We start from the raw sequence: 19,612 nt of genomic DNA on the forward strand, positions 1-19,612 counted from the left end.
GGCCAGGGGTCGAACCCTGGCCCCCTGCATTGGGAGTGTGGAGTCAGTCGCTGGACCACCAGGAAAGTCCCCTCCTTTCCTACCTTTCTTATTTTGAAATACTTTAAAAATGGGAAGTTACAATAATAGAACCCCGATTACCCTTTACCAGATTGATGAGTTTTAAAATATCTTGTCATATTTATTTATTCACTTTATGTTTTAAGATTTATATTTTACACATAAAATGAGTATTTTCTGAGCCATTCAAGAGGCACAGAGTCCTTTCCTGCCCCCCACCCCTCAGTCTGCTTGTACTCGGGGTACCCAGCTCCTGGAGCTCCCGAGGGAATTTGTACAGTAAGATGGATGTCAGGTCCTTAGGTGCCGGATGGAGTGTGTAGGTGGACTTCTGGCCTCAGAGCGCTCTTTCTGGAAGGCTCTTGATCATTCAGTTTAATAGAACAGTTCTCAAGCATTTTGATCTTGGACCCCTTTACATTGGGAAAGTTACAACTCAAAGAGCTTTTGTTTATGTGGGTTATATCTACCAATACTTAACCATATTAGAAAATAATAAAGTTGTAAAATATTTGTTAATTTACTTAATCGTGAAAAACCCACAATATGGTAACACAGATGACATTTTCATTTAAAATAACAGCAGTTTCCAAAACGAAGACCTTTATGAGAAAAGTAGCTTTGTTGTACATTTTTGCAAGTCTCTTTAATATCTGATTTCTGCATTCTATGTGGCAAAACAGGTTGTTTGAACTGAAATATGAGACCTGTGATGAAGACCCAGCTCACACCAGCATGCAGGCGAGAAGGGGCGGGCCTTCCTGCACCCCGCCGGGTGTCCGTGGGTCTGTCTCCTTGCCACACTCCGCAGGTGGAGACCAGGCCTTGCTTTTCGTACTTGTTAGCTTAGAACCCGTTGGTCTGTCTTGGATCTTGTACACACACGTGATTTTATCACATCACAGTGGTCATTTGGAAAATACTGGTTCACTGGGTTGTGCACACGTGAACACAGTTCATTACACATGGGAGAAATCCGCTGGCCGACGTCATAGGGCCCTCATCTGGAAAGTCCCAGTGCAGGACAGCTCACCACGGCCTCGATGCAGGCGGCTGCACGTGTATCTCACGGTGGTGGTCATGCCCCGTCTGCAGGCCCCCCTCCCCCACCAGCGCCCACGCTTACCCCCATCTCGAGGGGTCTGTCCTCTTATTGGTGAGCGTGGCCTGGACAAGCCCCCATTGGACCTGTGTGCTGCTGTGTCCTCTCCATCTGTGGGGGCCCCTTGCACCCCCCATCTGGACCCGTTTTGTGTGTGTGTATTGGCCCTGGCACAGCCGATCCCTTTTTCAGAATTTTTCCTGTTTGCACTGGCGCAGCTGCTTTGCTGTTGCTGCAGGTTGACCGAGACCAGGTTGACAGCCCTGCTGTCGCTCCGTCTGCCCTTGTTCCCCCGGTGGGTCTGGACCGCCTCTCCTCCCTCCGTCTCGCGTGTGTCTTCTCTCCCTTTGGAGCGTAGTCGCTCCACACTGCTGCGTGGTGCCTGCTGTGCAGCGAAGCACACCAGCCATGCAGACACTCGCATCCCTCCTTTGGGTTCCGCCCCTGCAGCCCCCGCAGCACACCGCGCCCTCCCAGTCTCCTTACTGTGCGGCTCTCCTCTGCCTTCCTGTGTACGAGACATGTTTACCGCACAGTCCTCCGCTCCCAGCTTAAATCCCGGTGTTTCTGTTGTATCGAGTCTTCTCTCTTTATTGTGGTTCATATTTTCCTGCTGCTTTGCAGGCCTGGTGATTATTTATTGGATTCTAGACACTGTAATGGAGAAGGCAATGGCACGCCACTCCAGTACTCTTGCCTGCAAATCCCATGGACAGAGGAGCCTGGTGGGCTGCAGTCCATGGGGTTGTTAGGAGTCAAACACGACTGAGCGACTTCACTTTCACTTTTCACTTTCATGCATTGGAGAAGGAAATGGCAACCCACTCCAGTGTTCTTGCCTGGAGAATCCCAGGGACGGGGGAACCTGGTGGGCTGCCGTCTTGGGGTTGCACAGAGTTGGACACGACTGAAGCGACTTAGCAGCAGCAGCAGCAGACACTGTAAATGTTTTAGGTTGTCGAGTGACGATATCTTTGTGTGTGTGTGTCTGTGTCCCTGTGTGTGTCTATTTTTTTTTACATTATTTATTTATCTTTGGTCGTGCTGGGTCTTTGCTACTGCGCCCAGGCTTTCTGTAGCTGCAGCAAACAGTAGCTACTCTCTGATAAGGTGCACAGGCTTCTCGTTGAAGAGCGCGGGCTCTAGGACGCGTGGGCCTCAGGAGTTGCGGCGCATGGGTGCTAGAGCACAGGCTCAATAGATGTGCTGCACAGGCTTAGCTGCCCTGTGGCTTGTGGGGTCTTCCCAGGCCAGGGATTGAACCCGTTCACTGGCACATGTGTTCTCATCCACTGAGCCATGGAAGCCCTGCATGTGTGTTTAGACATCATTGAGCTTTCTTCTGAGATGAGAGTGTTACTTGGAAACAGTTTGATCCTTTTGAAACTGTATTTGGGAAAGCTATAATTTATTTTTCGTCCAAATATTTTTTTCTGCTGTATTCTTTTCAGCCCGTCTACACTGCATGCGGTGTCAGGGTCCAGCAGAGGCCGGGACCTGGGCTCCAGGGCTCCCTTGTTCCTCGCGTACCGGCTGCCATGTGGACACAGTTCTGGTTCCGGTTCTGGCTCTCTCAACCACAGGGTGTGGCTTCTGTGTGCCTCTCACGTCCCCTAGCGCCCGGGACTCGGGCCTCCCCAAGGCAGTGGTTACAAGCAGAACTCACCCGAGTGTGGGCCCCAGAGCGCCTGCCACGGTTGTTCTCTGGGGCCAGTGTGTCTGTGCAGTCTGTCCTTGCTGGTGGGAGGCTGACCTAAAGCGGGCTCAGCGGAAGCCTCTGTCCTCATCCTTTGGGTCTCCGTACTCTTGTGCAGACAGCAGAGCTCTGCCTGCCACATTTCCCCGTCATGTCCCCAAGGGCTGCACACAGACCTTGCTGCGTTCCAGAGCGCTGCCCGGCCCAGCCCCCGCAGCCAGTGACCTGAGGCCCCTTCCTTCCCAAGCGCTCACAAGCCCAGCATCAGCCAGTTGTTCCAGAAGTGTCGCCAGCAGGCCGTGCCGGCCTCGTGGGGCACGGCCCCAATTCCCAGGGAAGCTGAGCGTCCACCCACGGCCCCAGCCTGAGGGTCTGCACTGTGAGCTCAGACTTCCCGGCCGGCTCGCCTGTGTCCTCTCAGCCCCTCCACTTCCAGCTCCGAGCCCTTCTGTTGTTGTGGAGACAGCTCTGAAGTGAACCGGTGTCCCCCTTTTAGGAGAACACAAGCTGGACGGCAGAGATGCTTAGACCTCTGAATCCTCAGTATCAGAGCACATTGCAAGCATTTCACCAAATTCTTTGCGGTCTCAAGCTTTGAAGCCTGTGGGATTTTTAAGCTCTTTTATTTACTTGTTTGGCTGCGCCAGGTGCTCGTTGCAGCACACGGAATCTTTGATGTCCTGACCAGGGATGGAGCCCTGGCCCCTGGCGGGCAGTGTCTCAGCCACTGGTCCACCGGGGGGTCCCCTGAGGGAAACAGTAACTCCAAATTTAAAAAAACCTGTAAATAGAGACAGGACAGGCCTGCGTGTCTCCTTCCGGGAGGAGGGCGGAGAAACCCTCCCTGCAGCTGGGTTGGGGGAGGGGGTCTCCCCCAGACGCCCCTCCCCTGTCATCACAGCCCCGCCCAGACCCCCAGCCCTCCCGGAGACGCTGCTGCCTTGCCCCTGTGTGCCGCCAAGTTCCCCCACCCCCCGCCCCCTCAAGTCCTTTCCTGCTTCCCACCCTCCCATCCACGTAGCAGCTCCCCAGCACGACCCCTGCAGCTGCCCAACCACCTCCCCCCTTGCTGGGCCAGGCCTCTCACCGCAGTGCCCACCAGCCCGGCCTGGGCCTCCTGTGCTCTGTCCTGTGCGCCCCAGCACGGCTCCTGGCCCACAGCCGGCACTCGGCAGACACGAGGGCCAGCCCTTGGTGCCCAACACCGCCTCCCCATCATTGGGGAGTCTGGGCACCTATACGCTGCACCCCTCGTCCCTCCAAATAGCCCAGCTTATCTCACAATCTTTGTTTATCTCTCTCAATTACATCTGAGATGACTGCTCTAGAATTGTATCATCTGTAAGAAATGCTTAGATGTGACCATCATTTCCTCATATAGTCAGAGTTCCTGGAAACTTTGTTCACATCCTGAATTGATTCTTAGCGAATCCACACAAGCCACGTGAGGCCCCTCATGCTTGCGTGTGACCCTCCCCGCGGGGGCGCAGGTGGAGCGGGTATAAGCATGTTCATCCTGCCTCAGACACCCACCCGAGCTCCTCGGTGGCCCCCATCCCCCCCAGATTCCCACTTGGCAGAACCAGAAGAGGCCCCATAGGAAACACCAGCCCCCAGCCAAAGACCACACACAAACACACACACACACACACACACACACACACACACACACACGAGACGCACTAACCACAGGGCCGACTGACTGCACTAGACTGGACGCCTGGTCAAAACACACAAGAGAAGCCTTTTAAATTTATCTGGCTGCAGCAGCACGCACCGTGGCTCGCAGACCCTCAACGTGGCTTACGGCTCCGTAGTTGTGGCACGAGAGCAAGACAGACTGTGTGTGTGTAAATTATGCTGCCCACCACCCCAGTGAAGCGTGTGAACCCTTTCCCAGGGTCCCCCTGTGAGCGTCCAGGGTGGCCCACCCTCCGGGGCCATGGCCCCAGACACAAGATCCTGCTGTCGGGCTGCCCACAGGACTCCTCCCAGGGAAGGTCACAGCACCGGCCCCAGAGCCCCGGCCACCTCCACGCTTGGGAAGGTCACAAGGTCACCGGAGCCCCATCCTCCGCTGCCCACTCTGATCGTGGCTGGGCCTTCGTTCTGTGCACTGACTCTCTTGGCTGCCCTGTGTCCCCAGGCCTACAAGTACCTGGAGGAGATGCGGCAGCGGCTGCCTTCCGCCAACGTGTCCTACTACGTGAGCCAGCGCACCGTGGACGCCGTGCACCAGGGCTTGGGGCTCCCTCTGACCTGCGCGGCGCCCAAGTGCACGACGCAGCACAACAGCGTGGAGGAGCACAAGGAGGCAGACGAGGAGGTGGCCGAGGAGGTGGAGGGTGGGCCCTGAGCTGCAGCTGGGCTCTGGGACCTGCCCGGGACCCGCCCACCGCGGCCGGAGGGGAGCCCGACTTCCCTGTCGAGCTCAGTGCCCGAGACCATAGGCAGAGCTGCAGGAAGACATGCTGGCCTGTCTGGCGGGGGTGGCGGGATGTCTCTAAGCCACCCCTCCGAGTCCCTGGCCCCTGCCGAGGTTTGTTTTAGCCCTTTTGCAGTAAAGGGAGTAGGTTTATTTTCCCCATGACGTTCCCCCTGAGTACAGGGTGTAAGAAACAGAGGTGTCGCCCGGCACCCACACAGGTTGCCTGGCAGCACGTCTGGCCGGTTCCTGCAGCACAGCCTGTCCTGACCACAGGCTGACGGCAGCTGGCACTGGCTGCAGCCGGAGGCTCTGTCCCTCCAGGCTGCGCCCCTTCCGTCACCAGCTCCCACTGTGAGGGGCTGTCAGGGGCTGCCTCACCCTCTCCCACCCTCAGCCCCGCGTCTCCTTGCTGAAATCCTCCAAATAAAGCCTATTTTCTCAAGGACCCACGTCCCCTTCGTGGCCCCATTTCGCGTCTCCCCATCTGGGCACCAGGGTCCCTGCCGGAGACAGAACCATCTATCCCTCTCTCATGCTTCCTTCCGGGGTTCTCAACGCCCCAGTCTGCAGTCTGCATGGGGGCCAGGCTGAGCCGCGGCTCCCCGCTCTTGCCCAGCAGCCATCCTGGAGCCCGAGTCCCAGAGCCGCAGCGGCTGTGTCCCAGTGCCAGGCCGTGGGGGACGGCGCCCAAGGCCCTGGTGGACATCTGAGCCAAGCCGCAGGCATTCCGGCATGCAATAGGCGCCCTGCTCATCCAGCAACGTGCCTCCCGGGCTCAAGGGTCAGGGGTCGGGGCCTAAGGAGAGGAGAGTGGGAGGAGCCTGTCACGGAGCTTCTCCAGCAGCAGCAGCGCCTTCACCGCCAGCAGCCGGCAGTCCTCGTCCGCGTCCTGCTCCGCCACATCTGTGAAGACGGAAAGGAACGCGCCACAGTGTCAGGGCACCAGGCCCAGCCTGTGTGTCACCTGCTGGAAGCGGCCCAGACGCGGGGCACCTGGGCTGGGGGCCCGGCCCAGGAGGCGCCTCAGCCACTGCGCGACGACGGCTGGAAAACCAGCAGAGACCCGACAGGCTGACTGCAGGGGCTGGTGGCCTCGTGGGGGCAGGTGGGCAGTGAAAGGCCATCATCAGAACCCCCTGAGCCGCGAGCCCCACGGGCGTACACAGGCACAGCGTGCTGAGGGCCGTGGCTCAAGTGCCCACAGGCAGAGGTCACACTGACCACAGGGGAATTTTTAAAAAGAACGTATGACCCGGGGACGGGGGGCAGGACACTGGTAACCTCACGGAGGGCGAACCCGTCCAGCCTGGATACAGGCACTGCCCCAACGTTCCCCCCAGGGTGCCCTGAAGTGACTGATGGCACTGTGTCCCCGCCACCCACGAGCTGACGGCCCCTGGGCTGTGTCCACCCCCTCAGCCTCACCACCTCAGCCCTGGCCCGGTGCCCACCTGCCAGCCAGGACCGGGCCTCCAGAAGCTCGTCCGGCAGGTCTGCCAGCAGCCTCTCGGCCGGCACACTGAGAAGGACGGAGGAGACGGCGGACAGCAGGCCCTGGCGCACGTAGCTGCCAAGAAGACGGAGGCCGGGTTGGAGGAGATGCCGCGCGGTGCTGTCCACCCCAGCCCGGCCCGCCTGCCGCTGTCCAAGTCCCACAGGATCCGAGACCCCCCGACCCGACTGCCCTCAGCCCTGCAGCCACTCACGCGTCCCCGTGGAAACGAAGAGCCCACACGAACTCCAGCAGGGCCTTGCCCATGGGCACAGCCACCTGCAACAGGCACGGCAGTGGGCAGGGGTCCAGGTACCAGCAGCCCCCACCACAAGGCCCATGAGGCCCAGCACGCCCGCCCCGAGGCAAGGCCAGCAGGGCCAGGAGGCCAGGGTGGGCTCCCCGGGGGCAGGTCAGGTACTCACCGCTGTGTTGACGGCCAGATACATCAGGGCCCCTAAGGTGTGGGCCAGTCTCCCGAGGACCAGCTGGTCATCTCCCAAAAGGTCAAAGGTCACCACAGGCCTACAGCACAGAACCCAGCAACGATGCCAGCCAGGCACTCAGGGCTGGCTCCCCGACCTCCTGGGCCACAGAGGAACCCCAGGCCTTGTCGGCCCTCCTCACCTCCTCACCCACGTGCTGCCCAGAGCCGTGAGGGGGAGGCAGTGGACAGATGCCCCGTCACTCTGCAGGGCCGCCTGGTCAAGCCCAGCCTGGGGCAGGAAGCCAGGACAGGAGGCACATGGGGGTGGCTGTGTTGAGACACCATGGAGGCTCTGGCCCAGCCCGGCCGTGAGCCCAGCGTCTGTGAGAGATGCCCTGACGCCCTATCATCACTTACGCTACGAACAACCACAGCCAAGGTCCTGACCCTGCTGAGCCCACCTCAGCCCCCAGCCTGGGAGTGTCCAGGGCTCCTGTTCCCCAAACCACGGGTTCTAGAAAACGCCCTCACCTGTCGAAACGCTGAAGGAGGGGGAAGAAGAAGTATCCAGCCACTGCGTTGAATTCATTGGGGCCAGCAGCTGCTGCCCGCCCCGTGGAGCCCTGCTAAACACACGTGCACTCAAGGCCCTGTGGACCCACGGGGACTCTCGGGAGGGCTGGGCACCCCCCACCCCAGTGAGGACGAGAATGTCTCCAGACATGGCCCCATGTCGCACCCAGCGGCTGACCGCTGCTGCTGAGCCTTGGGGCTGTTCTCCCAGCCTTAGAGCCCCTTCAGCCCAATGCCCTGCGGCCCTCGTCCACCACCGAAACCCTCCCTCCCCTTCCCGGGACACAAGTGGGCACCACGCCCGTGGGGCAGAAGTCCCGCCCGGGAGGCCATGCCGGGGGCCAGCTGACCTTGCAGAACCGCCGGGTCTTGTGTCTGACGCGCTCCTCCACCACCACCTTCCAGGCCGGGACCGCGGCCCCACTGGGCTGGGAGCCGGGCCCCGGGGAGCCCCGTTGGGCAGCCCTCCCGAGGCGCCCAGGCCGGGACAGCTCCTGGGCGGCCAGGGCCAGGACCTAGAGGAGAGGAGACTGGGGCAGCCGCCGCCCTGCTGGGGAAGGACGACGATTTCCAAATTCAAGGTGGGGTGGGGCCGCGGAGGGCCCAGCGGTCCCCGCGGGGAGGTGCCAGGAGCCCCGCGGCAAGTCTGACCCCACAGGCGCACTTCACTTTGTGGGGGGCAGGTGGGCGCTCCCTGCTGAGGAGCCCACAGCCCGGTCACTTCTCCCAAAGCCCACCCAGTCCCGCCATCCCTGTCTTGTGGACAAAGGGAAAGCACCACCATCTCCAGCACCCCCAGAGCCTCCCCGTCCTCACAGACGGAGCTCTGCCCCGGGGAATATGGACTCCCTGCCCCTCCCGCCCATCCGTTTTCTAAGTCAGGTCATTTGCTGTCTGTCCTTTGGTGTCTGGCTTACTTCACTGAGCATCATGTCAGAATTTTCTTCCTGTTTAAGGCCAAGTCATGCTCCACTGGGTGAACATACCCCATTTTGCTTATCATAAAACTGAATTTACACCGTGTGCATCACAACTCAGTGAGGCCGTTATTTAACACAAAGGACGCAGCCCCCGAGGCCGTGCCCTGTCAAGAAAGCACCAGACAGGCGCTGGTCCCAGCCTCTCACGCCAGGGACAAGGGGCCAGGGAGGCCTCTGGTCCCTCCACGAAGATTCTGGCCAACGCCTGCCCCGTCAGCTCCACGCCCGCCAGTACCGCTCTGACCGGGGAGGGCAAGGCCTGGGCACTCACGTCCAGAATGTCCATGCGCTGCCGGAGGCTGTAGTTGAGGGCGTAGAACTGCACGGCCAGGTACTCCGCCACCTAGGCAGGGCGGGCGAGGGGCGGCTGAGGGCCACAACCCCGGAGGGGGCCCCTGCACAGCCCCCGCCAAGGGCACGACCCAGGCTCCACACAGAGCGGGGACTCACCCGTGCCGGGTCTGTGACTGTGACGGCCACCAGCGCCCTCTGGCGCAGCCCCTCAAACCCTGCCACGGCTGTCTTCTCCTCCAGGTGCAGCAGCACCTTGGCCAGCTCCAGGCTCACCTGCCCACGGGCTCAAGGGTCAAGGTGCACACCCTAAGCGGTCCGCCCCTGCCCTCAGGGAGGCCAGGGCGCTCCCACATGCTCACCTCCCGGGTGGCAGCCGGGCTCTTGAGAACTAGCCCTTCCAGGGCCCGCAGGGCCGCCTCCCAGCGCTCCCAGTCTTCAGATGCGGTCAGAGCTGCAGAGAGGCCCCCACGGCCCAAGTGAGGCGGGGTGGGTGGGCAGGCTGGGCAGGGGGCGGGGGACCCGGGACGCAGAGGACGCACCTTCCAGGCAGTCCCGCACATACGCGGGCGTCTTGTTGCCCCTCTGCTCCCCGTCCCCTGACATGTCGTAGGGGACAAGCTCGTCATCACTGAGGAAGAGCACAGACACTCAGTCCCACCGGTCCTGGGCCCCTCAGAGCCTGTGGGCTGATTTCCCCACAGGAGGAGGACTCAAGGGACAGAGGGAGCCAGTGCCACGGGGCCCACATCCTGCCACAGCCCTCACGCCCTCCCTTGTGGGGCCGCCCCTACCTGTCCAGCTCAGAGTCGGAGCCCTCCTGCCCAGCCTGGGGGCTGCCACAGTCCACCGTCTCTTGGTCAGGAGACTCCCCACTGACGGGAGCCACAGGCGGGCTTTGGAAACAAAAAAGGAAGCCTCAGGGCTGCCCTGCAAGACTCGTCCCAGAACCCGGCCTCCTGGGGAACGCTCGCTCCGCCCCGGCCTGCATCTCAGCTTCTGTCTCAGCCAGGACAAGTCAGGAGTAGCAGGTGGGAAGGAGCCGCCTGCCAGGCCCACCGTGCCCAGAGCTCCAAGTGGGACCCTCACCCTGCCTCCGAAGGGCCGTCAGCCGCGGGCCGGGGCGTGGCCAAGGCCAGCATCTCTTGGGTCAGTTCATCCTCTTCATACTACAACGGAGATGAGCTGGAGTCAGTGGGACAGGTGCAGCGGGGCAGCACCGTGGGGACGCCCTGAAGCCCCCATCACAGCTCAAGGTCTGCACAGCCGGCCAGCCAGCTGCCCCTCAAGAGTAACTAGGTCTCCCTCCGCAGAGGGTGGCACTGGGGGCTGGAGGGTCTAGGCGTCCCCAGGGACGGGGCAGATGCGGCCCCGTCTCCGAGGACATCCCAGAGGGCTCGGCGGATGGAAGGGCCTGAGAGTTCTATCCCGAGTCCCCTGGGGGCTCGTGCTCCCGCATCAGCATGGGGGCTGCACCTCCACCCCTCCCAGCTGTGCAGATATCAGGGGACACAGAGGCTCCGCAGCCTGGACCCCAGTGGGCGGGCAGAGCGACTGGGGTGGGAATGACAGCGGCTCTGGGAGGGCCCTCGCTCACCTGGAACTTCAGGGGAGGCCCCTCAGGGTGCAGCCGGGCGCTGGCCACCTCGGCCACAATCATGCCCAGGCGGCGCACGGGCGGCAGGCTGCTGTCCAGGCGGTTCTTCACTCCCTCCATCAGGCTGGCCAGCAGCTCTGGAAGCACCAAGCCACACGGGCTGAGCTGGGGGCGGTTGGGGAGGTGCCGGGGTGGGGGATGGGGTGCCCCGCCGCTCACTGCTCACCCTCCCGGCTGGCCCGGAGCTCCGCCTCCCCCAGGTGCATCAGGCAGATGAGTAAGGCCTTGCTGACATAGCGCTGCTGCTCCAGGGGTGCATGGCGGATGGCACTGCTGCTGCCCCACGTCTCCAGGAGCTCCTTCAGCGCCTGGCAGGTGGCGGGTCTAGCGTATCAGTCGCCCCACCCCCTCCTCACAGTGTCCCCACCAGCCCCCAGGAGGCTCCAGCCAGCGCCCTCCACCCCCAGCAGGAACACTCTCTGGGGTTCAGGTCCCTTACCTGCACGAGGAGCGGGCGCCGCTGGCTATCCATGGCCAGGTACCCCAGCAGGCTCTGCAGCATGGGCATCTGTGACACAGCCGAGCTCCCATCACCGTCTGCAGACAGACACCACCCAGCCGGCCAGGAAGCCCGGGGGCAGGAGGGTCCAGGGAGCCAAGCACAGTTCCCGCCCCACTGGCACCCTCACCGAGCAGCTGTACTGGAGGAACAGCAGCTTCTGCGTCATCACAAACTGGGCCTTCTTGCTCTTTGTCACCAGGTTCCCCAGCAGCCGTGAGAGGACCTCCGGCCTGTGAGGCATGGCAGGGTGAGAGGGAAAAGCAGGACTCTGAATTCCCGGGATCTGTGCTGACCACTGGGAGGCCAGGGAGGTACCCCAGCCTCGGGTCGGTGCTGACCTCCCTCCTCCCAGTAACTGTGGAGACTAGGGAGCCCAGCGCTGGACACAGAGGACATCGCTCCCCGCCCCAACGGATCCAGGTGAAATGCTCCATCCATGCAGGGCAGCCAGCTTTCTCTGGGCAGGGCCAGGCACACAGCCCACTGGGCTCTGTAGCCGCCGCAGCTGGGAGCAGCCATGGCAAGTAGGTCCACGACTGAGCGTGGCTATGTGCCGATAAAACTTCATTCATAAAAGCACAGGGTGAGACGCAAAGGCTGTAGTTGGCAGACCCTGATCTAGACTGAGAGACTCCTGCTTCCTTCAAGTGAGAGACCAGCACTCTCTCCCATGGCTTCCGTGAGAGCCCCGGGCATGGCCACCAGGCAGGATGGAGCCACACGTCCAGCACCCTCCTGTAGGACTTCAGTTTTCTGAGCACAGGGACCTTCCAGTGCAGAGAAGAATGAAGTGCAGACAGGGGGGCCTGACTTGGCCACCAGGAATGAGGAGGGATGGGCATTTGCAGGACCGAATTCCAAGCAAGGACCAGTCACCAGACGGAGGGGCCCCCACCAGGTGCCATGGCACTGACCACACAGAGACGGGCAGGCCAGGCACCCTCTGGATCTCCGCCACCCGCCCTCCTGGGAGAGGAGCATCTTCAGTAGGAAGATGCCTCGCTTCTTACCCTGGGGCGGCCTCCACGAGCCCCTTCAGCACGGCTTCCATGGCCCGGTCGGGCACACACTCCACCAGGCGCCAGCAGACCCGCTGCCAGAGGCAGTTGCCCTGGGTGAGCACTGTCAGCCGGGGCACCAGCACGCCCAGGATCTCCTCTGAGGGGAAGAAAAGGGGGCCCTGAGCCCGGGGGCCATAGGGAATCCAGCCAAGCCCCACCCAGCAGGGCCAGGCCCAGGCGGGGGCACCGCCCCTCCCAGGACACATCGCAGCCTCTCCCATGGCAGGGACACTCACTCTGTCTCCCATGGATGCAGGCTTTGCCGAGGACCTGAGACAGAAAGGAGATGGAGCAGTCCAAGCCACCTGGGATGGAGGAGGAAGCAGTGAAGACACCACCTGTGTGCACCCGGCCTCGCAGGGACAGACCTGACTCCTGGCAGGGGGACCCCGTGTTGTAAAAACGCCAACACATTGTCTAACCCCAACCCCACCAGCATTGTTTCCAACTCAAAGAACCAATGAAAATAACATCAAAAAGCATCATGTTCACTTGCTTCATCGTCACGGTGATCCCACAGAGCAGGGACCATGTGGGGCGCTGGGAGAGGCCACAGCTGCCCCGTAAGAGCCGCTCGGTCGGACCAAGCAGGAAACAGACAGCCCCCCGCATGACGGGAACACGGCATCTGCGATCTACAGACGGGCGTCAGGGATCCGGGCGGGAGTGCATTCAATCCGGCCACACGGCGGCGTGGTGGGGGGGCGGGGGAGGAGACGTGTTCCAGACACGTCAGCCCCAAGGACCCAACACTCAGGTCCATTCCTCTCAACAGACCCGTGAGGACCAGAGGCTGCTGCTCTGAACACCAGGTCAGCTGTGGACACAAGTCCGGGATCGCAGCTCACGCCAGAGGGAAAGTCAGACAGCAGGACAGGGGCCACTCTAAGCACTTTTGAGGTCAAGCTGGTGGCTGTGATACTAAACAGGGTGAGATGGTGACCGGGAAGTGGCCCAGAAAAGCAGCACCCGAGGCCAGAGCTGTGAAGGGGCGTGGCGGAGCTGTGAGGGGGCGGGGCATAGCTGGGTGGGCGGGGCGGAGCTGGGAAGGGGCGGGGTGAGCTGCTGGGAGGTCCTGAGCGAGGCTTAAGGTAATAGCATCACTCAGCTGCTCAGTTCAGACAAGACGGGAGGGGTAGGTGAGGGTCTGGGTCCAGGCCTGGGGCAGCGCAGGGGCCAGGCCACAGGGAAGGAGGGCCTCACTGTGGGGGGGGCCAATGCCCACCCCAACTCAGGCTGCTACGACCCCAGCTTCTACTGGCTCCCAGACCACAGGACCACACTGATGGGGAAGCCAGGCTTCTGCTGCTCCAGAGAGGGTGAGAGGGACACTGCCCTCATTACCCTGGGCACAGGACGCTCCCTCAGAGTTGGCCCCCAGCACTGCCCCCACCCGCCAGAGAACCGAGGTCCTCTACCCGCAATGACAGGGACACGGGCACCTCGGCCGGCAGCCACCTCAGATGGACCCTCTTCACATCACAGCTCTTTAGTTTCCAGACCTCAGACGTTCCCTTATTCTGAGTGGGGGGGCCAGACACACAAGCAAGGACTTCAGGGCCAGTTCCATCTCCAAGGCAAGCCGAGCCAGGCTGAAACTTCACAGGTGGGTTGCTGAGGCCCCAGACGGACCATAACATCCGACCTGCCTGTGGCACTGCCCAGAGGTGGAAGAGTCCCTGGAAGCCGGAGAGGGGGGGCATGATGGAGTGGACGCCGGGCTGAGGAGGCTGTCAGAAGAGGGGTCCTCACCTCGGAGAGAGTCCACCACTGCCTGCAGCACCCGCAGGACCTCCTCGCCCAGCAGAGGGAAGTAGTTCTGAGGGAAGAAGGCAGCCAGCGTCTCCCGCTGCAGACGGTTGCCCAGGTGATCGGGCAGGCCCACCACCCAGGTGAGAAGGGTCTCCTGGAGCAGGCGGGAGGCCGGCCCCGCCTGCTGCCCACACTGCCCCTCCATCACAGCGGCCATCCTGCCTGCACTCAGGAACCTGGCCAGCAACCGCGCCATCTTCATCAGACGGAAGCTGGGGCTGAACCGAGAGCAGGTGTGAGCAGCCTCGCTTCCTGAGCACTCTCCACACTTTGGGATCCCTGGACAGGCTCCCTCCCATCCCTCGGCAAGGAGTCAGGGTAACTGGCATCCCCGCAGGGTGCTTGATGCCCAGGGAGGGGTTTTGCTGGGGCGCCTCACGCCGAGTTGGGAGCCACAGAGTGAAGGAAAGGGCTCCCCCCACCCAAGGATGGCCACACCCCACTGCCTGCTTAGACCACTTAAGCTCGGAGCCACCCCGCAGGCCCGCCTGGCCACCCGGGTGCAACCACTCCTGCAGTCCCTTCACCCACATGGCAGGACAGAGGGCCTGTCCATGGCAGAGATTAACGAAACCCTCTTTTAGTTCAGTGTTCTGACATGCACTGCTTTTACTTTCTCACTTCTCAGGATGCTGAATTCTCATGTAATTTGGAGAACCCACTGGCTCGAAATCCTCCAGATGTTACAAGTGACCCCATAATCAGACCCAGCCTCACTCACCTGGCAGCACCCTCAATGGACTCCATCAGCACCAGGAAGGCTTGGTCAGCTGGGCCCTCCAGGAAGAAGCTGGCCCACAGCTCCTCCAACTGGCCATCAGGCAGCAGGTCCAGCCAGTCGGGGCTCAGCTTGCCGACCAGACATCTGAGAATGGTGGAAAAGTGGGTCCTGCTAAACTCCTCCTGCTCCTCAGGGGGGGCTTGGGTCTCTGTTTCACCGAGGTACCGCCTCAGGGACCGCAGCGTGGAGATGATGTGGCCCCCATCCTCAGATGAAGAAAGGCTGTGAACAGCCTCCTGGACTGCCAGGCGGACAGCAGAGGCCACAGGATCCATCCTGGGGTTCACAGGAAAGGTGTGTGAGAAGTCCCAGGGGCCATCATCGTCCACGTGGGACTCAGTCTCAGATAAGGAAGCGTTTTTCACACACTCTCAGGAAGCCCACCCTCAGGCCCCCCTGCTGGCACCCAGCAGTATCCTCCCCTCCCTTCAGCAGCTGTGGCTTTCTCCACCAAGAGCCATTTCTTGGTCTGAGGCTCTGAAGTAGGGTACCCACGCCCCAGGAACCCGTGTCTGGGGACTCCTTTATATGTCACAACTGGGGGCTGCTACTTTTTTGCCCCTAGTGCGTGGTGTAAGCCAGGGACGCTGGTAAACATCCCACATGTGGGGCGCAGGATAGCCCCACAACAGGGAAGAATCCACACCCAGATGTCAACGGTGCTGAGGCCGGGAGGCCCACCCGCGGTTCACCCTGCCAAGCCCCCTCCCTGCCCAGAAGCCATCAGTAGCATTACTGGTAGTGACGGTAGGGTCGGGCGCCCCTGCAGCACGAGCGCCCTGAAGTCGGCACCAGCGCACCCAGACACTAGATCGGGACCCAAGGAGTGTCCCCCCGAGCCTGGGCCTCCCTGCTCGGCCCGGCCCACGCGGGCTCCCGCTCGCGGCGTGCAGAGCCGCCAGCGACCGCCCGGCTCGACGCCCGCGCCCCGGCGCGCGCCCTGAGCCCACCTAGTGGCGCAGCGGGCAGGGACCACGTGGGACCGGCGGGGTCCTCGGGGAGCCGGACGGGGCGTCGGGACGCGCGGGGGTCTCGGGGCAGAAGGGGCGTCAAGAAGGACCGGGATCGCCGGGAGGGGCGCACCCTCGGGCCCAGCGAGTTGTAGTGGTGTGCCGCGGCCCCGCTCGCTCCGCCAATGCCCACCGTTCGCCGATTCGCCACGGCCCTCGAGGCCCGCTCAGCGCTCAGTTCGAGGCCCAACTCACGTGGCCACACAGCAAGGACTCTCGGGGCCTAAAGAGATGGCACTGAATATCTGAGCCCGGGGCGCGGGTTCCCGCAGGTTGCCCGTGACGAATCTGCCGCCAATCTGCGAGCCGGAAGAGGCGCAGGACGAGCGGCCGCATCTGCGCCTGCGCGGGCGCGGGGCGGGGCGTGCCCGAGTGGGCGGGGCTTCTGGTGGGCGGGGAGGTTTTTCTCTGGGCTGAGCCGCACGTGGCTCGGAAGGACCGTAGCTGCTTCGCGCCTGTGGGAGTTGATTCTGCCGCCGTGTGCGTCTTCCCGGGGTGACCTCCTCCCTCCCTCCCTCCCTTCGCCCGAGAGCTCCGTTTCTCTCCTGTGCCCACACGTTCGCGCCCCCACAAGCTCCTACTGAGCCCCGACCTCGTGTGCGGCCTTGCCGCCCTCCCTGAGGCAGGGCCCGGACTAGGAAGCAGTCGCAACGGGGGTGACTTCGGGTGCTGATGGGTATCCTGAGGCAGGGGCGGCAATATTCAGCACGGTAGTCACCAGCCACCGGGCCAGCTCCTTGGTCGCGCTGTCCACGTGTCAAAGGCTAGATGCACAGCGCAGATACAGGACCTTCTGTCTTCCAGAACGTCCTATGGTGACTTGGGCAGCGGCCCGGGAAGTCCTTGCAAGATCTTCAGCCCAGAGGGTGTTGAGGGGAAACCTGGGAAACAGTTATAAATTCAACACACGTTAACTGAATGCCTGCTGCGCCAGCAGGCACTCTTGCAGGGCAGAGACTGAAGCAAAGTTTGTGTTCACACGTCAAGGAGACAATAAAGTACACGTACAATAGTTGTTCAGCCGCTAAGTCGTGTCTGACTCTTTGCGACCCCATGGACTGCAGCACGCCAGGCTCCCCTGTCCTTCACTATCTCCCAGAGGTTGCTCAGATTCATGTCCATAGAGTCAATGATGGCAAACAACCATCTCATCCTCTGCTGCCCTCTTCTCCTTTTCCCTTCAATCTTTCCCAGCATCAGGGTCTTTTCCAATGAGTCAGTTCTTTGCATCAAGTGGCCAAAGTATTGCAGTTCTAGCTTCTGCATCAGTTCTTCTAATGAATATTGACTGGTTTGATCTCCTTGCAGTCCAAGGGACTCTGAAGAGTCTTCTCCAACACCACACTTTAAAAGCATTAATTCTTCAGTGCTCAGCTCTCTTAATAGTCTAACTCTCACATCCATACATGACTACCATAGCTTTGACTACAACAACATTTGTCGGCAAAGTAATGTCTCTGCTTTTTAATATGCTGTCTAGGTTGGTCATGGCTTTTCTTCCAAGGAGCAAACGTCTTTTAATTTCATGGCTGCAGTCACCATCTGCAGTGATTTTGGAGCCCAAGAAAATAAAGTCTCTCACTTTTTCCGTTGTTTCCCCATCTATTTGCCATGAAGTGATGAGACCAGATGCCATGATCTTAGTTTTCTAAATGTTGAGTTTTTGTTTTTTCTGAGTCTAGATCAAATATTTTAAAATTAATTTATTTTTTAATTGAAGGATAATTGCTTTAAAGAATTATGTTGTTTTCTGTCAAACCTCAGTATGAATCAGCCATAGGTATACATATACTCCCTCCCTTTCGAACCTCCCTCCCCATCCCACCTCTCTAGGTTGGTACAGAGCCCCTGTTTGAGTTTTCTGAGCCATAGAGCAAATTCCCATGGGCTATCATGGAACAACAGACTGGTCCAAATAGGAAAAGGAGTACGTCAAGGCTGTATATTATCACCCTGCTTATTTAACTTATATACAGAGTACATCATGAGAAACGCTGGGCTGGAAGAGGCACAAGCTGGAATCAAGATTGCCGGGAGAAATATCAATAACCTCAGATATGCAGATGACACCACCCTTATGGCAGAAAGTGAAGAAGAACTAAAAAGCCTCTTGATGAAAGTGAAAGTGGAGAGTGAAAAAGTTGGCTTAAAGGTCAACATTCAGAAAACGAAGATCATGGCATCCAGTCCCATCACTTCATGGGAAATAGATGGGGAAACAGTGGAAACAGTGTCAGACTTTATTTTGGGGGGCTCCAAAAATCACTGCAGATGGTGACTGCAGCCATGAAATTAGAAGACGCTTACTCCTTGGAAGGAAAGTTATGACCAACCTAGATAGCATATTGAAAAGCAGAGACATTACTTTGCCAATAAAGGTCCGTCTGGTCAAGGCTATGGTTTTTCCTGTGGTCATGTATGGATGTGAGAGTTGGACTGTGAAGAAGGCTGAGCGCCGAAGAATTGATGCTTTTGAACTGTGGTGTTGGAGAAGACTCTTGAGAGTCCCTTGGACTGCAAGGAGATCCAACCAGTCCATTCTGAAGGAGATCAGTCCTGGGATTTCTTTGGAGGGAATGATACTAAAGCTGAAACTCCAGTACTTTGGCCACCTCATGCGAAGAGTTGACTCATTGGAAAAGACTCTGATGCTGGAGGGATTGGGGGCAGGAGGAGAAGGGGATGACAGAGGATGAGATGGCTGGATGGCATCACTGACTCGATGGATGTGAGTCTGGGTGAACTCTGGGAGTTGGTGATGGACAGGGAGGCCTGGCATGCTGTGACTCACGGGGTCGCAAAGAGTCAGACACGACTGAGCGACTGAACTGAACTGAACGTAAGTTTCCATGTTACTCTTTCCATACATGAATGTTGAGTTTTAAGCCAACTTTTTCACTTTGCTCTTACACTTTCAAGAGGGGTCCACCCAGGGTGCAGTTAGGAGAGTGTACAGTAGAGGGCAACCGCGGATGCAGAAAGCCCAAAGAGACAGCCGGTAGGAGAATAGCCAGGGGTCAGGTGATGAAAAGGGGCTCACCTCGGGGAGACCAGATGGGTTGGATGTGGGTGCGAAGGAGGAAGGAGGAGAGGATGCTGCCTTGCTGGCACTCTCCGCCACTTCCTCGCAGGCGGCTTCTGAACTACAGCTCTCACTTCTGGCTCCTACAGCTGCTTCCTTCTCCCTCTATCCCCACGTTTTTCTGAATCCTGTCACTCAGTAACATCTCAAGAGACTGGGCACAGAGGATACATTTCTTAACCCTTTGCATATCTGAAAAAATGACTTTATTCTTTGCTCCAGGTGGATTCACATTTGAGCTATTAATAGATACACAATTCATTAGTATTATTCTCTAACCATCTGAGCTAAGTGGCCACTCCAACTGCTGTTTTGCCCAAGATTTTTTACATTCTGTGATGCTGCTCAGGCTTTTTCTAGCTGCCTCGAGCAGGGGCTACTCTGTTGCACTGTGCAGGCTTCTCACTGTGGTGGCTCCTCTCATTGCGGAGCACAGGCCCTGGGGGGCTTGTTTTGGTAGTTGCACCTCTCGGGCTCTAGAGTCCTGGCTCAGTAGTTGCTCGGGGCATGTGGGATCTTCCCGGACCAGGGATCGAATGGTGTCCCTTGAATTGCGAGATGGATTCTTAACCACTGGACCACCAGGGAAGCCGTGCTCAGTTTTAAATGAAAATCATTTCATTCAGAGTCATCAAGTTTTGTCCCCTGTCTTTGGCAG

At 59.8% G+C, this 19,612-nt stretch overlaps 2 protein-coding genes across 14 annotated transcripts in view; one reads left to right on the forward strand and one right to left on the reverse strand.

The window, feature by feature from the left end:
* The window catches only part of IFT140 (intraflagellar transport 140), a 58,179-nt gene extending 52,448 nt beyond the window's left edge, over positions 1 to 5,731 (forward strand). For 5 of the 7 annotated variants that reach the window (XM_044935928.1, XM_044935927.1, XM_044935931.1 and 2 more), the window contains exon 31: positions 2,614 to 4,425. In XM_044935928.1, the coding sequence (XP_044791863.1) occupies positions 2,614 to 2,919 (306 nt within the window). In that variant the 3' untranslated portion in view covers positions 2,920 to 4,425. Of the gene's footprint in view, positions 1 to 743; positions 1,868 to 2,613; positions 4,426 to 5,004 lie in introns of those variants that run through there. The other 2 variants (XM_044935932.1, XM_025275347.3) reach the window with 2 other exon arrangements.
* TELO2 (telomere maintenance 2) lies at positions 5,412 to 16,223 on the reverse strand. 7 transcript variants are annotated; one of them, XM_025275350.2, is made up of 21 exons: positions 16,068 to 16,223; positions 14,803 to 15,138; positions 14,022 to 14,299; positions 12,506 to 12,574; positions 12,219 to 12,366; positions 11,336 to 11,438; positions 11,146 to 11,214; positions 10,873 to 11,014; positions 10,647 to 10,783; positions 10,139 to 10,218; positions 9,844 to 9,945; positions 9,592 to 9,680; positions 9,412 to 9,503; positions 9,209 to 9,325; positions 9,030 to 9,101; positions 8,129 to 8,293; positions 7,737 to 7,831; positions 7,204 to 7,303; positions 6,993 to 7,057; positions 6,738 to 6,853; positions 5,412 to 6,189 (listed from the first exon to the last, which is right to left on the reverse strand). In XM_025275350.2, the coding sequence occupies exons 2-21, from the start codon at positions 15,135 to 15,137 to the stop codon at positions 6,083 to 6,085; spliced, it is 2,481 nt and encodes an 826-aa protein (XP_025131135.1). In that variant the 5' UTR covers position 15,138; positions 16,068 to 16,223; the 3' UTR covers positions 5,412 to 6,082. The 7 variants fall into 7 exon arrangements, with proteins under 7 accessions (XP_025131135.1, XP_025131136.1, XP_025131134.1 ...); XM_025275351.2 differs by having other exon boundaries at positions 16,006 to 16,212; XM_025275349.2 differs by having other exon boundaries at positions 15,946 to 16,212.
* Between the last annotated feature and the right edge of the window lie 3,389 nt (positions 16,224 to 19,612).

This window comes from Bubalus bubalis, chromosome 24 (genome assembly GCF_019923935.1).
Source record: "Bubalus bubalis isolate 160015118507 breed Murrah chromosome 24, NDDB_SH_1, whole genome shotgun sequence".
Taxonomy (NCBI): domain Eukaryota; kingdom Metazoa; phylum Chordata; class Mammalia; order Artiodactyla; family Bovidae; genus Bubalus; species Bubalus bubalis.

Coding starts and splice junctions, on each gene's coding strand:
- TELO2 (XM_025275350.2), bottom strand. CDS start 15,137: ATGGATCCTGTGGCCTCTGCTGTCCGCCTGGCAGTCCAGGAGGCTGTT. Junction 11,015..11,145: donor GGCGCCCGCTCCTCGTGCAG/GTAAGGGACCTG, acceptor GCCACCTGCCAG/GCGCTGAAGGAGCTCCTGGA. Junction 7,058..7,203: donor ATCTGGCCGTCAACACAGCG/GTGAGTACCTGA, acceptor TGCCTGTTGCAG/GTGGCTGTGCCCATGGGCAA.